At 41.6% G+C, this 17,344-nt stretch overlaps 1 protein-coding gene across 6 annotated transcripts in view; it reads left to right on the forward strand.

The window, feature by feature from the left end:
* EEFSEC (eukaryotic elongation factor, selenocysteine-tRNA specific) overlaps positions 1-17,344 on the forward strand; it is a 387,397-nt gene that overhangs the window by 189,940 nt on the left and 180,113 nt on the right. For 5 of the 6 annotated variants that reach the window (XM_090285918.1, XM_090285915.1, XM_090285919.1 and 2 more), the window contains exons 3-4: positions 5,357-5,453; positions 7,837-8,001. In XM_090285918.1, coding sequence (XP_090142044.1) covers positions 5,357-5,453; positions 7,837-8,001 — 262 coding nt within the window. The remainder of the gene's footprint in view (positions 1-5,356; positions 5,454-7,836; positions 8,002-17,344) is intronic. The other variant, XM_090285916.1, reaches the window with a different exon arrangement.

The following is a 17,344-nucleotide window of genomic DNA, read 5'->3' on the forward strand; positions in this document are numbered from 1 at the left end:
TTCTGGGAATATATCCAAAGAAACCTGAAACAGTAATTTGAAAGAATATATGTATTCTTATGTTCATTATAGCATTATTTATAATGGTCAAGATTTAGAAGCAGCCTAAGTGCCCATCAGTAGATGAATGGATAAAAAAGCTGTGGTACATTTACACAATGGACTACTACTCAGCCACAGACCTAGAGAGTATTATGCTAAGTGAAATAAGCCAGTCAGAGAACAACAAATACCATATAATTTCACTTATGGGTGGAATCTACTGAACAAAATAAACACCATAATAAAAACAGATTCATAGATACAGAGAACAGATTGAAAGCTGTTGGAGTGGAAGGGGCTTGAGGGCTTGGGTGAAAAAGGTAAAGGATTAAGCAAATGTTGCAGTACTTTGTGGTCGAGGGCACGCAAGTAATTCCAGCAGACAGAATGTGGGATGGTCTTGCACTGAGCAGTGCAAGCACCTTTTATTGAATTTTGCAGATATGCTAATCAACAGGGAGGGTCCAGGAATGAGCTCACAGGCACATTCCAGGAATGATTACAATATACTTGAAACCTACAACAGAGGAAGCTTAAAGGATTAACTGAAGAGAACGCTTCCTGATAAACAAGTTTATATATCCTCTAAAAGTTCAAAAACAGAAAAACAGAGATCCAATCACTTATTCTTTTAAGGCTATGGAACGGATGCACTGTTCCTTAAACACTAACAGAAAACAATCAAGGTTAAATACCATTTGTGCTTAGTTTTGTTTGATTTCCTTATCAACATCAGGGAAGATGGAGTACTCAGAAAGATTCTTTTTAAGTCACAGGATGTCTTTAAGATCCTGAGACCTGAGCAGTCAGAGACTGTCAGCACCAGGGAGTCCAGCTCGCTGCTCAGATCATTGAACACCTGGACCGAGAGGCATGTAAACATACCTCAAATCAGAAGTCTTGATTTCCAGCATCAAGCATCAAGCAAAAAACCCCAAACCCATAGACACAGACAATAGTATATAGTGATCACCAGAGGAATGAGGGGTAGGGAGAGATAAAAGAGGATAAAGGGGGATAAATGGTGACTTAAGGAGACTTGACTTTGAGTGGTGAACACACAGTATAGTATGTAGATTATGTTTTATAGAATTGTACACTTGAATCCTATATAATTTTACTAACCAATGTCACCCCAGTAAATTCAATAAGAAGTTTTTTTAATAAAAAAAATAACGTGTTTGTCTAGTACAGCTTCCTCAGGAACAGTTTTTATTAACTTTTTTCTTGGGTATGGGTTACACTCTCGTTTCATTGCATGCATTGTGAATTTTGTTGAGAACTTGACATATAGGTTTCAAGTACGATTCTATATGGCAATTCTGGAAATCAGATTCTCCTCTTCTCCCACATTTCCATAGTTTGTTACTACTTTCTTAGAAACTTTTATAAAATAATTTTGTAAAGTCACCTGTGACCGCTGAAGTCCCTGCCCAGTTAGTTGTCAACTAATAATTAAACAGAAATTTCCTTAAATGCCTGGAACCAATGTCTCCTAATCTTTGCCTAGAGTCTCTATGTACCTGTTGGGGCATGCTTTTAAGGCTCAGGCATACAATTAACATGCTGTCTTAGCTTTTACTTCTTGCTTGCATGAAATCTCAAGGTGAGCCAGAGCTGGGAGCTTAGGGTCATCTCATGTTGTTTTTGATTATGCACAGTGCCTTGGGCATGCCCATGGCCATATGCCTGCAAGTACCCTGGATTCCCAGGAATCTAAGCTTTTTGGTCAGCCTGTATTTGCCAAACTGTTATCTTTTGCCTCAGGCAGATGTTAAACAATTGCCTCTGATTACACAGGGGAACAATTTTTAACATAATTCCTGTTGAGTTAGATTTTTCAGCTGTTTTAGACTTAAGTAGCCATGCCAATTTCAAAACTGCAGTTAGTTTTCTTCTATCACGTCATTTTTTCTGTACATCTTATCTTACTGCAACCACTCTAGGCTGGATCAAGCCTGGATCAAGGGAAGCACTAGTGCTCTCCTACTGGCTGAGAACAAACCTCCCTGGAGTGGGGAGGGGTGGGGGACAACCTTGGAGACCAGTGACAGGTTCACACTTGTCTAGGCTATTCAGTCACACATGAGATAGTGTGGTGAGAGGTTGTGTGCCGCTCTATATAGTGAACTGTATTCTGAAGTGTAGTCCGAGTTCTTGTCTGTATACAAGGAGTTAGCAGAATTTATTTTTTTATTTATATACGTACTTATTTCCTTTCCTTCAGGTCATGTCTCCCTCTCCTATTTTTCATTGTAAGTGCCTAAACAACCCTGATTTGTTTTGTTATATCTGTGGCAGTTTCATCATTCCCAGTCAAAGGACAAACATCAGTGCATTTGTCAGGCAAGCCTATTTTGCATATTTTAAATTAAAACTTGGTGACCAAGGTAAGTCTTGGGCCCCTTACAAGGTGTGCGAGCAGTGTGTCAGAGTTTATGGATGTGGACAAAGGGAAGCTGTGATAAATTGCCATTTGGTATACCTATGGTTTGGTGAGAGCCCAGAGATCATTCAAGTGACTGTTACTTTTACATAGTGAAAACGTCAGGATATAACAAGAAAAACAGATGTAAAATAGAGTATCCTAGTCTACCATCAGCTATACGCCCGTTGCCTCATTCAGCTGAAATCCCAGTGCCAGTTTTCATCGAACTACCCTCTTTTGAAAAACAGGAGTATGGTGAAGAACTAAGTGACAGCAACGGTGAAGATTTTGATTGAAGATGACTCAGTTCATTTGGGATTTGATCAGCATGAGTTGAATGATTTGGCACTAGATTCGAAACTATCCAAAAAGGCTTCAGACCTCCTAGCTTCAAGACTGCACGAGAAAAACTTGCCTGAAAAAGTAGCGAAGGTATCCTATTTTTGATCGAGAGAAAGTGCATTTCTGCAGTACTTTCGAAGTGATGGTGGCTTTGTGTATAGCCATAACATGCATGGTTTAATGGGGGAATTGGGAATTTCAATCTATAACACAACTGAATGGCGACTCTTCATCAATTGCTCAAAGCAGAGCTTGAAGTGTGTCCTTGTCCACAATGGCAATTTATTTGGTGCAGTCCCAATTGGCCATTCAGTTTGTTTTCGTGAAAATATGAAGACATAGAGTCATTGATCTGTTCCAATGTCACAAGCACAGTTGGATCATCTGTGTTGACCTTCAAATGGTCTGCTTCCTTCTTGGTCAGCAACGCGGATACACCAAATATCCCTGTTTTCTGTGTATTTTGGACAGCAGAGCTTGTGAGAAGCATTTGGTGGAGTCGAATTGGCCTCCAGGATCTGACCTCATACCTGGCGATCCAAGCATTCTACATGAGCCACTTGTTGACAGAAAGAACATTATACTCCCACCTCTGCATATAAAAGTGGACCTCATGAAACAATTTGTTAAAGCTTTGCCAACTGAAGGAGACTGTTTCAAGTATCCCATTTTGGCATTTCCTAGCCTGTCATTTGAAAAGATAAAATACCTTAATATGTATGTTTGGTAGCACAACTTTACTACTTGTACACAATTTGACTTACAGTAACAATATATAGCCTTTACATGAATAAAATAACTAAATAAACAGTATATTCAGGTAATTTTTTCTTTATTTTCCTTTATATGTACATTTTGTATGTTTTGGGGGACAAAGGGAGGGTATCCTGTACCTTAAAAAGTTGACGTAATATAGAAAAACTGGGGTCATTTTTGGATTCAGGTGCCAAAAGTTAGTCAAAAACTAATGTCAGATAGTCAAAAACTAATGTCAGATCTAACTCAATGAAAACTGTGTTCCCTAGTGTTTTCAACAAATGTCTTCCCTCCCCCAAAAGGCTGTTTGCCTCCAAAGCAGGTCAAATAAAGATAGCCTGGCAAGTGGGATCTTCCAGTGAACTGCCAGATAGGAAAAATAATGACAGTTTTCTGGGAGAGGGGCTTTAATGAATTCAAACCCACTATGCATTCTTTAGTGGCCATCAGCCTACTGGTTTTCACTCTGCAGATGCTGGATGGGTAGGGGTGAATGGGAATAAGGCAAATTAAAGTGCCATAAAACTCTCTTATTCTTTCTGAAATTCAGATTTTTTTTATGAGTAAATGTTCCACAGATTGCCACAAGCCTTTGGTTAATTTCTAGATTTCTGAAAAAATGTATTCCGATAATTTTGGCAGTGTTCTTATTGCTTTCGTGGAGGAGGGGCTTTTTGAATGTCCTTACTCTACCATTTTGCATTTTGTTGATTTTTCAATGTATGTTGAGCCTTAGACTTATGCCCCCTGAATTTATCCCAAAAGCAAGGCAAAAAAAAAAAAAAAAAAAGTCCACCGTGTTTATCATAGGATTATTTTATAATAGTGAAAACCTTGAAATGTTCTAAATGAATAACAGTAGGGAAAAAAAGCATGTAAATTCTGGGTCACACTATTAAGCAGCTGTTAAAAATGAAACAGGAGGCCTGGGAAGGTGGGAGGGTAGCATAGAAGCTTTGGTTCTAGGGTCAGATGGGTTGGATTGGAGTTTGCTTTGAGATTTATAGCGAGTGACTTGGAGCAAATTAATTTGGCTCTCTAATCCTTGATTTCTCATCTATAAAATGGTGACAGTTTCATATTGGTGGTGTGAGGTTTCAATGAAAGTGTTCATGGTATATGCTTGGCTCATCCAATATAGTTATTATTGTTGCAGTTGCTAGGATATGAAATTGTGTGCCTACTATAACCAGAATATTGAAAATTAAATTCCTTGGCAATGTGTTGAAAAACCAAGGTTGGAAGAAAGCATACCACAATGATGGGATTATGGGTTGTATATATTCCCTTTTCCATTTTTTTTTTTTTCAGTAGAAAAGATAAATAAATCTCTTCTTAAAGAAAAAATGGCTCTCTGGCATAGTCCCGGGAGGAATGGCCTCCATTAGACTGGGATGGTGCAGATACTTTCCCTGGTGCATCTTCAGGGACTTTTGGTCGCCAGTATTTCCTGAGTCTCTGTAGGAGGCTGGGAGGTATTTATTGGTCTTCTTTATGGGGTCTTTAATTCAGAGGCCTGGGGTGTCAGAGTTTACTGGTTTCTCCTCAGGGAGGGTTTGGAAAGTGGAGGTTAAAACCCAGGAACACACTTTTAAATTCCATCGTTCAATATAAGGCATTTTCCTTATTTGCCAAGTGGAATACAGTGGCACGCTGTTTAGATTCTTCTGAAAGGAGGAAGGGAGAGAACACCCAGAGTGCTCGCTGGTCTTCCAGGTGCTTCACATGTGTTCAGTGTTCATGCTGATGAGCTCTCTAACTACGGTGGGACTCATTTTTCTCTTGCAGGTTCCGAGGTGCACCAGTTATAGCTGTGGCGGCCAAGCCTGGGGGACCGGAGGCCCCTGAAACAGAAGCTCCACAGGGCATCTCAGAGCTCATTGAGGTACTGTCAGCTTGAATCCAGGTTGGTCTCTGGCCCCAGCTTTGCTCAGCCAGGTTCCTTTGTGTCCTGCTTAGCTTGAGAGAGACAGAGAGAGGCCGCCTAAGCAAGAAGACCTCGAGTTGATTCCTTTAAACCACTGCAATATGCCTTAATGCGTCCTCCATAAGAGTTAATCCCAAACAGAACTGAAGGCCTCTACCCTTCTAAGCCTTTCTTTTTCCTTTCTCTTGTCAAAGAACCTCCACACAGACAAAGCAGAGTCTGTCACTGTGGAACTATGGTCCTATCATCTGTTTCAGTCCTTCAGGTTGTATCAGTCCCTCTAGTGTGTCCCACAGGGTGGGGGCCCATGAGGCAGAGGAAAGGAGATGGACCCAATAGGAAGGGCAGTGCATGGCCCTATGGCCTTTACCAGAGCAGTGGAGCTTCATCTTCTGAAGCCGTGGGCCCGGGGCCCAGTCTGTTCCTCCAGGTTGGGCAGTGGTAGACGGAAGGAGGGAGTGCAGCCATCCACAGGGTGTGCAAGGCATCCAGCAGTCAGGGTGGAGGTGGAGAGGGGGTAGTGATGCTTCTGTACAAATGGCAATGACACTGGGGTCTGCAGTGTCTGCTGAGCACTTGAGGCAGCTCAGAGGGTTGCAGTGGTGAGGTGCATTGACTCTGGGGTGGCTTGCAGGGCTGGCCCCACCACCTGCTGTCTGTGACCTTAGGCATACGACCTGCTCTCTCTTGCCTCAGTTGCCTCACTTATAAAGTAGGGAAGATGATAGCACCACCACTTTTCTTGCGGAGTTGGTGTGAAGGTTAAATGAGTAAACGTGTATAATGTGCTTGGGACAGTGCTATTCAGTTTACTAGGATGGTGAGGTATGATCATCACATACCGGGCACTGTACTAAGTTCTTTACATACACAGTTACCCTGAGAGGCTTAAATTATTTATCCTCATTTTACCTAGGAAGAGTCCAAGATTCAGAGAAGTTAACTAGCTTGCCCAAAGTCTCATAGCGAGTATGTGGTGGAGCTGGGGTTCAAACCAATTTTGATTGTGGGGTGGGCTTTGAGGTCTGCCTGGATCCACAGAGCCAAGATCAGGTGTAACTGTGTGTACTGTTTCTGTGATTACATGGTGCTGATCTTGCTGACTAATAAAACCAATATTTAATGGGTAAGGCTTTTGTTACTTTTTCACCAGCTCCAGAGATCACAGGTCTGGGAGCTTGGTACAGTTGTGTGAAAGTAAAATCCACAAGTATGTTGCTATAAAAGATGTTTGTATATTCCTTTAAGAAGCCTCTGCACAAATTTCAGGTTGAGCCTGTTTTGAATCTCTAATCTTTTTCTAAAAGAATTGTTATCACAAGATTAAGAGTTGGAAACATTTATAACCAAATAATTTTTTGACAGAGAGTAGCAAAATGAAAGGAATAATGTGGTCTTTATTTTCATTTATTTAATGGCAGTTGGCTCAGGCACCATCTCCTAGCATATAGATGGCATGAGGAAAATGGGCAGGTTAAGACTGAAGCATTGTGGAAAGAGCAGGGTAGAAAAAGCAGGACCACAAACTGAGGGGTGCCACTGGCCCTTTGTAGACTTTCGATCATCCCTCTGTCAGTGGGGTGCTTGGAGAAATGGCCTTCACCCCACTTGCCCTACCAAACACAGGGTGTTGCCTATGGGAACAGCCCTACTCTCCCCACATCCTTCAGTTTTCCTTCAGTCACTTGTCCTTCTCTCAGGTGAGAGGCCAGCTGCTGGAGCTACTTGGAAGTAATCCCAGCCCTGAGAGGGAAGACAGACAAACAGATGATCACAATAGCATATTAACTGTGGTGATGGGAGTGGGGGCTGCAGCCATACAAAAAGGACAGTAAAGCCTTTCCAGAGGTGATTTTGCACATTTGCCCTCCTGGGGGAATAATGATGAGGCTAAACTGGATGGCAAAATTCTGGGTCTGCCAGCAGCTGGTGCCTGGTGAGAAAGGGCAAGTGGTGAGAGGTAAGGCCTCTTAGAGGCCTTACAGGCTAGATGATGACAAATCTTAAATTCTGCAGGCATCAGGAGAATGGGAAAACGTGTGAGAACAGGGAGAAATGTGACCGTGGGTGTCCTGTAGGAGGCCGCTCCTGTTGCAGTGTGGATGTGCAGGCCTGGCACGTTAGGAAATCATTGCAGTAATTCCAACGGCAGAGGATAGACAAGGCTTCTCCAAGTGCCCCTTGCCTTTGCACTGAGGGAAGGAACTGAGGGCATGGCAGTCAGGAAATTGTTTCTGATCCAAGCTAGCTTGCCTGGGCTCTGTCACATCCTCTGCCCTCCTCTGCCCTGCCCCATCCAGTCCTCTCCCGACAGAATGTGGCAGCAGCATCTCTTTTCTAGCTCCTGACGTCCCAGATTTCCATCCCAACGAGAGATCCCTCAGGACCATTCCTCATGTCTGTGGACCACTGTTTCTCCATCAAAGGCCAGGGCACTGTGATGACAGGGACCATCCTCTCGGGCTTCATCAGCCTTGGTGACAGTGTGGAGATTCCTGCCCTCAAGGTCAGTCTTACCTTGTTCTTTCTTTTGCCCTCTTTCTCTGATGGAAAGGGAGAGGGATGGCTCTTTAGTCTGCAGCTGCTAAGCCTGCTGGGTCTGCTACCTGGAACTGGCCAGCTGGCTCTGCTCTGCTCCATCTCCTTTCATGCCTTGCCTGGATTCTAGAACTACCACTCCCCTAATTATTATAACAGCACCCATTTTTGGAGGCCTATGATGTGCCATGATGAGCCTCCCAAGTAGGTGTTCCTTTATAGATAACAAAACTGAGATCCCGGGGATCCAAGATAGCGGAGGAGTAAGTGGAAGCTACATTAACCTCCTCCCAGGACCAGTCTGGATTTACAACTTAATTTTGGAGAAATCATCTGGAATAACCAACTGAACACTAGCTGGAGAGAAGTCTTATAACCATGGAGAGACAGAAAAGGCTGCTAAATAACAACATGACCAAATACAACAAGGATGCCAGCCTGTTAGACCAAGCACGCCATTGTCCAGGGACAGCCAACTGACCCGGAGTCTACACGATCCTTCCCCATGTGGGAAGGCCACCCTCCCCTCCACACCCCCACTATTATTAGGGATTTCTGGACCCAAGGGTAGGTAGGATGACGATCATGTCCAGCTTGAAGGAGCTAGAGGAGCTCGAGACCTTCGTCTATTGTCCTTTATAAGATTATAAAGGGTCTTAAGTCTGAGAAGGGGGGATTGTATTATTTTATTGTTAAAAACATTAATTATTATTTTTTCAAAAGAATAATACAGGAAAGGGCGAAGCCAGAGAACTTATATGTATGACCCATGGGCATGGACTGGGGGAGGGGGTGTGGGATTGCTCGGGGAGGGGTGTTGCTGAGCAGAGGGGAGCAAAGGGGAAAAAAATTGGAACTATTGTAACAATATAATCAATAAAATATACTTTAAAAAAACCCAAAGAACCAAGATCCCAGAAGGTGTATTGGGCTCAGCACCACTCAGTCAGTAAGTGATCTGCTAGGTGTGAATCCCCCTTTTAGAAGCTCTCTGTGTCACGGTGGCTAGTGCATGTGAACTGATTTATGGGTACATTTTTCTTTATTATTTATTTATTTATTTATTTGTTTTTCTATCACAGTTGTCCCATTTTTTCACCCCATTGGTCCCCAACCAAGCCCACCCTTTCTCCCACAGTCATTCCCCACCCCATTGTCCATGAGTTTATACTAATTCTTTATTAAACTCTTCCCCTACTTACCCCCCTTCACTCCCTCCCCCACTCCCCCCTGATAACTGTTACTCTGTATCTTGTTCAGTTTTGTTCATTTCTTTGTGTTGTTCATTAGTCTCCTGTATCAGGTGATATCATATGGTACTTTTCTTTCATTGCCTGGCTTATTTCGCTAATTATAATTCTCTCTAGTCCCATCCATGTTGTTACAAATGGCAGGAGTTCCTTCTTTGTTTTTCCTACATAGTACTTCATTGTGTAAATGAACCACAGATTTTTAATCAACTCATCTACAGATGGGCACTTGGCTACTGTAAACAGCGCTGCTATGAACATAGGGGTGCATAAGTTCTTTTGAACTGGGGTTTCAGTTCCATATTTCGTTTTTTGAGGAAATTCCATACTGTTTTCCATAGTGGCTGCACCAGTCTGCATTCCCACCAACAGGGCACTAGGGTTCCCGTTTCTCCACATCCTCGCCAGCATTTGTTGCTTGTTGACTTGTTGATGATGCCATTCTGACTGGTGTGAAGTGGTATCTCATTGTGGTTTTATTTGCATCTCTCTGATGGCTAGTGATGTTGAGCATTCCTTCATGTCTATGGACCCTCTGTGTATTCTCCTTGGAGAAGTGTTTGTTCAGCTTCTCTACCCATTTTTTAATTGGGCTGTCTGTCTTCTTGGTGTTGAGATGTGTAAAATCTTTATATATTTTGGAGATCAATCCCTTGTCTGAGGTATCGTTGGCAAATATGTTTTCCCATATGGTTGGCTCCCTTTTCATCTTGATGATGTTTTCTTTTGGTGAGAAGAAACTTTAGTTTGATGTAGTCCCATTTGTTTATTCTTTCCTTTATTTCTCTTGCCTTAGGAGATGTATCGGTGAAAATGTTGCTACGTGGGATATCTGAAATTTTCCTGCTTATGTTTTCCTCTAGGACTTTTATGGTGTCACGGCTTACATTTAAGTCTTTGATCCATCTTGAGTTTATTCTCGTGTGTGGTTTAAGTTGGTGGTCTAGTTTCACTTTTTTGCACGTCCCTGTCCAGTTCTCCAAGCACCATATGTTGAAGAGGCTCTTCTCACTCCATCTTATGTTCCTTTCCCCTTTGTCAAATATAGACCTGAGTTTATTTCTGGGCTCTCTAGTCTGCTCCATTGATCTATATGTCTGTTCTTATGCCAGTACCAGACTGTCTTGATCACAGTGGCTTTAGGTATAGTTTGATGTCAGGTATTGTGATTCCTCCTGCTGTGTTCTTCTGTCACAAGATTCCTGTGGCTATTGGGGGTCTTTTTTGGTTCCATATAAATTTTTGAAGTATTTGTTCTAGGTCTGTGAAATATGTCACTGGTATTATAATAGGGATTGCGTTGAATCTGTAAATTGCTTTGGGTAGTGTGGACATTTTAATGATGTTGATTCTTCCCATCCTTGAACAAGGTACTTGACTCCATTTATTTGTATCTTCTTTAATTTCTTTCTTCAGTGTTATATAGTTTTCCAAGTCCAGGTCTTTTATCTCTTTGGATAAGTTTATTTCTAGGTACTTTATTTTTCTTGTTGTTATTGTAAATGAGATATTTTTAAATTTCTATCTCTGATATTTTATTGTTGGTGTACAGAAATGCCTTTGATTTCTGAATATTGACTTTGTACCCTGCTATTTTGCCAAATTCACTTATTATGTCAAGTACTTTTTTAGTGGAGTCTATAGGGTTTTCTATGTACACTATCATGGCATCTGCAAATAATGACAGTTTTACTTCCTCTTTTCCAATTTGGATGCCTTTTATTTCTTTTCTTGTCTGATTGCTGTGCCGAGATCTTCCAACACTATGTTGAATATAAGTGGAGAGAGTGGACATCCTTGTCCTGTTCCTGATCTCATGGGGAATGCTTTTAGTTTTTGTCCATTGAGTATGATGTGAGCTTCAGGATTATCGTATGTAGCCTTTATTATGTTGAGGTATGTTCCCTTTATTCACATTTTGCTGAGTGTTTTCATCATAAATGGGTGTTATACTTTATCAAATGACTTTTCAGCTTTTATTGATATGATCATGTGATTTTTATCTTTCATTTTGTTTATGTGGTGGATTACATTTATTGATTTGCAAATATTAAACCATCCTTGCATCCCTGGGATGAATCCCACTTCATTGTGGTGTATTATCTTTTTAATGTGTTCCTGGATCCTGTTTGCGAACATTGTGATGAGGATTTTAGTTTCTATGTTCATTAGTGATATTGGCCTGTACTTTTCTTTCTTTGTTGTGTTTTGACCTGGTTTTGGAATTAGGATAATACTGGTGTCATAGAAAGCGTTGGGAGTTTTCCCTCTTCTTGGATTTTTTGGAATCGTTTGAGAAGGGTAGGCATTAGTTCTTCCCTAAATGTTTTGTAAAATTCACCTGTGAAGCCATTTGATACAGGGCTTTTGTGTGCTGGGAGTTTTTGATTACTGTTTCAATTTCACTCCTTGTTATTGGTCTGTTCCAGCTTTCTGCTTCTTCTTGATTCAGTTTTGGAAGACTATATGTTGCCAGAAATTTTTCCATTTCATCTAGGTTGTCAAGTTTCTTGCCATACTGTTGTTTGTAGTAATTTCTTACAATCCTTTGTATTTCTGTGATATTGGTCTTATTATCTCCGCTTCATTTCTGATTTTGTTTATTGGGGTCCTCTCTCTCTCTCTTTTTTTTTTTTTTTTTTGATGAGTCTTGTTAAAGACTTGTCGATTTTGTTTATCTTTTCAAAAAATCAGCTCCTACTTTTGTTGATCTTTTGAATTATTTGTTTAGTCTCCAGGTCATTTAATTCTGCTCTGATCTTGATAATTTCCTTTATTCTACTCACCTTGGGCTTTGTTTGTTGTTGTTCTAGTTCTTGTAGCTGTAGGGTTAGATTTTTTATTGAGATTCTTCTATTTTTTTCAGGTAGGCCTGTATTGCTATGAACTTTCCTATCAGGACTGCATTTGCTGTGTCCCATAGGTTTTGGGTTGTTATATGTTCATTATCATTTATTTCCAGAAACTTCTTGATTCTTCCTTGATGTCATTGTTAACCCATTCATTATTTAATTGCATGTTATTCATTCTCCATGAGTTTGAATGTTTTTGAGTTTTTCCCTTGTGGTTGATTTCTAGTTTCAAGGCATTGTGATCTGAGAAAATGTTTGATATAATTTCAATTTTCTTGAATTTGTCGAGGCTTCTTTTGTGTCCTACCATGTGGTCTAACTTTGAAAATGTCCCATGTGCATTTGAAAAGAATGTATATTTTGCTTTTTTGGGGTGAAAAGTTCTATATATATCAATTAAGTCCATTGGATCTAGTTGTTGATCAGTGCCTCAATATCCTTTGTATTTCTTTGCTTCGAAGATTGTCTATTGTTGATAAAAGGGTGTTAAAGTCCCCTACTATGAGTGTGTTGCTGTTGATATCCTTCTGGTAGTCTTCTAGTATTTTCCTTATATATTTGGGTGCTCCTATGTTGGGTGCATATGTGTTTACCAGAGTTATATCTTCTTGATGGACTGTTTCCTTAAGTGTTATGAAATGCCCTTCTTTCTCTCTTTTTATGGCCTTTGCTGTGAAATCTGTTTTGTCTGATATAAGTATTGCTACCCTGGCTTTTTTTTCATGTCCATTTGCTTGGAATACTTTTTTCCATCCCTGCACTTTCATTCTGTGTAAATTTTTTGTTTTGAGTGTGTCTCTTGTAACTAGCATATATGTGGGTCATGTTTTCATATCCATTCTGCTACCCTATATCTTTTGATTTGAACATTTAATCTATTTACATTTAAGGTTATTATTGACAGGTATTTATTCATTTCCCTCTGTACCTGTGTTCCTCTCCCTCTCTTGTTTTCTTATTTTTCTTAAAGCATTCCCTTTAGCATCTCCTGCAGTGCTAATTTGGTGGAGATGTATTCTTTTAGTCTTCCTTTGTCTGGGAAACTCCTTCTTTCACCTTTCATGTTGAAAGAGAGCCTTACTGGATAGAGTAGTCTTGGTTGTAGACCTTTGTTTTTCATAGTTTGCAATATTTTTTGCCATTCCCTTCTGGTTTTTAGTTTTTCTGTTGACGAATTAGTTGATAGCCTTATTGGAGCTTTCTTGTATGTTATTTGCTATTTCTCTGTTGCTACCTTTTGGATTCTCTCTATGTCTTTGAATGTTGCCATTTTAATTATGATGTGCCTTGCAGTGGTCTTTTTTGGGTTCATCTTCATTGGGACCCTCTGTGCTTCCTGGACTTGCATGACTTTTTCTCTCATCAAGTTAGGAAAGTTTCTTGTCATTAATTTTTCAATCAGGTTTTCTATCCCATGCTCCTCTTCTTCTCCCTCTTTTATCCCTATTATACGGATATGGTTTTGTTTCATGTTGTTTTGTAGTGCTCTTAAACCTTCTTCATTGTTTTGTAATATTATTTCATTTCATTCTGTTGTCTGTGAATTTTTTTCTACATTGTCCCTAATTCACTTATCTGATCCTCTGCTTTGTTTAGCCTGCTTTCGATTGACTCTACTGTGTTCTTCAGTTCAGAAATTGTATTCTTCGTTTCTTCCTGGTTCTTATTAATAGTTTCTATGTCCCTTTTTATGCTGGTGTAGTTCTCTGTAAGTTCCTTGCAGCTTCTCTAAAGTTCTTTGTAGTTTCCCTGGAGTTCTTTTTACTTCCCTGGAGTTTGTGTAGTTTTCTCTGAGTTTATCAAGTTCATTGAGCTTCCTTATAACTGTTCCATTGAATTCCATGTCTGATAGTTTGCTTACTTCTGTTTCATCTAGCTCTCTTTCTGGGGACTCCTCTTTTCCTTTCATTGCGAGGTTGTTTCTGTGTCTCCCCATGTTGGATGCTTCTTGTTTGTTTTTGTTTCTCAGGTTTGTCTACTTTGATTTCCTGCCTTCGTAGTATGAGATTCTGTATAGGAGACCTGGGGGATTCAGTGGTGCAGTCTCTTGGATCTCCTGGGATTGATGTTCTTGGGATTCCCTTTATGTCTTTTGTTTAAGCTTCTGGTTGTATTTCAGTTACTCTTTGGTGGAACCTTCCCTCGGGCTAGTTGATTGAGAGTCACTCTGACCAACTTGTCTTGAGTTATTTATGTGTAGATACTTTTAAAACATAAACACACAACCCAGGCAAGAAACCCACACCCTGAAAAATATCCCCCACCCACAATCACACTATCAGCAACAATGAGCCAGTATTAATATAGATGTAAAGAGGTTAAGACTGTTATACTATATGAAAAACTGATAAGAGTTGTTTTAACTGATAGAAAGATGTTTTTTGAGAGGGAAGATAGTAGAATAATAATAGTAGCAGGTAGGGTCAAGGCTATGCAAGACAGTAAATAATATTTCCTTTGTATGTTGAAAAATGGAGGGAAGAATGCAAAATGAAGTGAGAAAGTGGAAGTGTATAGTATTAGGTTTGTATAGCAGTTATGTTTTATATGTTTAGTGTGAGAGGGAGGATAAACAAAACAGACAAACAAAAAAAAATTAAAGAAGTAGAATAGGAGGGGGAGGAGGTAGGAAATAGATTAAAGAAATAGTTTTTCTCCAATACAACCTTTGGGCGCAGTCTTCTTTTTCTGGATCCGCCCCTGGTCAAAATTCCATGGGTTTCAAATCTTCTTTTCTGGCTGGCTGGCTGTGAGGAGATCTAGCTGGATTCTGAGGCTGCTGTTCTCACTTTTGGGCCTGCTGCAGCTCTGTACTGTGAGCCGCACTCAGTTGAGTCCCCTGCCCCTGGTCCTCCGGCACTCTCTGGCCCTCCTCAGGCTTGTCTAGCAATGCTGTTCTGCTGGCGAGCCAGTGTGCATGCCCATAGTCCCTGCCGAGCCTCGGTCCGTCTCCGCTCCTCCTCCAAAAAAGTCTCTGTGTTGCCTGCAAGCTATAGCACCGGCCTGCATCCCTGCCTGGCAGAGCTTGTTGTGCTCCTGTGTGTGCCGCTTGCCTGCCTGGGGTCCCTACCAAGTCTGGGGTTCCGTTGCAGCTTTCCTGTATGGGCCCCTCTCCACAGTTCAGTTCTGCATTTTTGTTTGGGGGAGCCTTGATGCGCGCACTCCAGGTGCAGGGTTGCCAGCCCAGGGTTGCCTGCCCATGGAGTCTCTGCCTACACTCAGTTCACACAGTTTCTCACAGTCCGGGCTGTTCACTGTCTTCCCATGCCTCTGCCTGTTTCAACTAAACCTTCTCACTGACTCCCTCCGGGACTTTCTGCTCAGGGAGTCTACGGCAAGGGGAAGTTTCCAAGTAGATCCCGGCTAATAAGCCAGTGAGCAGCTGCTGCTTTCGGTTGTGGTGCGGCAGAGGCACCGGGCTGGGAAGCCCAGTGACTCTGCTTGGAGTGTGTGGGCCGAGCTTTCTGCCCTCTTTCACGCTGCTCCCACACTCCTGTCCCTGTTCGCCCTGTCTGAAATCCACACTCAGTCACTCCACTCCATGTTTGTACTCCAAGTCCTTCTGTTATGGGAGCAAGCAGAGAACACTGCTACCTACTCCACCGTCATCTTCTCCTCTCTGGGTACCTTTTTCTTAATCACAAAAATTTCAAGTTAAACACAATTAAAATCTTGTGTTGCTCAGTCATACAATGTGAAAGACATCTAGATGAGTTTCACATTCCTAGTGACTGCTGGCAGATGCCATGTCATCCCTCTGGAGACCTGTGAGGACGGACAGCTGGGTGTCTTGCCATCTCCCCCACTTTCTGGTAACTTCTGACTGGCTCTGATTTAAAATATGTCCATTGGCCATGATATTTACCTTCTTCATTGGCCTTTTATTATGGCTTTAGTTTACAAGAAAAGAAAAACTTACAGCCTCCCTGACTGCTTTCCCTTCAGGGGGAATGAATGTGGGGAACAAGGCTAGTTAGTACTAGGAAGACCCGACTAAGAATTCAGGGTCCAGGGCAGTTGTCTAGTTCTAGAGGAACCCAAAGCACAGGGAAGTGGTGGCATGTACTTGGCCCTGTGTATACAACCAGGGATACTGCCAGCTGCTAACTGGGAATTCTCCCTGGAGGGCTATGGTGATATGGCTCACTAGCTGCATTAATCAGAGTCCATCAGGAAAACAGAACCAAAAATGTGTGTCTGTGTGCATGCGTGTGTGTGTGTGTGTGTGTGTATAAATTATAAATTTTCCGTTCTCTCTATATATAACAAACAGAGAGGGAGAGAGAGGGAGAGAGAGAGAGAGAGAGAGAGAGAGAGAGAGAGAGAGAGAGAGAGAGAGATGCATTTTAAGGAATTGGTTCACATGATTGTGAGACCTGGGAAGTCCAAAATCCAAGGGGAGCAATAAGATGGAGACCCAGGGAAGAGTTGCAGTTTGGGTCTGAAGACTGGCAGAATTCCCTTTTCTTCTGGGGAGGTCAGTCTTTTTTTTATTCAGGCCTTCGATTGACTTTGGTTCACCCTCACGTTGGAAGTGCATCTGCTTTACTCAGTCTATGCATTTAAATGTTAATCTCATCACAAAACACCCTCAAAGAAACATCCAGGGTAATGCTTTACCAAATATCTGGGTACCGTGGCACAGCCAGGTTGACACATAAAATTCACCATCACCTTGGGGCAAGGAGGGCCATGACTGCAGTATTTTCTCTGAGCAAGGGGAGGGCAAGGGAGTACCTGTGCCTTGCATTGGCCATTCCTGGTCTGGGGCAATCAGAGAGAATATAGGAAAGGGGCATTTTTGGGGTGATAGGAATGGCCAGGACTTCCCCAGGTAAAGGAAATCTCAGGTTTAAATCTCCCCTCTCCACTTATTTTATGGTCATGTGACTGTTGCTTCCTTGGCAGGACTAGGGGTAAAAGAAGAGTCTCCTGACCAGGGAGAACCAACCAAAGGAAAGCTTCTTTTATATCCCTGAGGCTGGCCAGGTTCTAGGGCTTCCTGGTGTGGCAGTAGGAGTTAGAGGGTAGAGCCCCGCCTTTCTGAATCTTAGGGCCTTCCTTCCCTGACACTGTAGGTGATTGTTCCCTCTTCCACTGACTGTTGTGTATCCTCCGCTGAAGACCATTCATCCTTGATTAAATCAGATCTATGTTATTCAGGAACTAAAAGTATAAACCTTAAAAAATAAAGCACAAAATTATGAAA

The sequence above is a fragment of the Furipterus horrens genome, unplaced genomic scaffold, assembly GCF_987537825.1.
Source record: "Furipterus horrens unplaced genomic scaffold, mFurHor1.1.pri manual_scaffold_8, whole genome shotgun sequence".
Classification (NCBI taxonomy): domain Eukaryota; kingdom Metazoa; phylum Chordata; class Mammalia; order Chiroptera; family Furipteridae; genus Furipterus; species Furipterus horrens.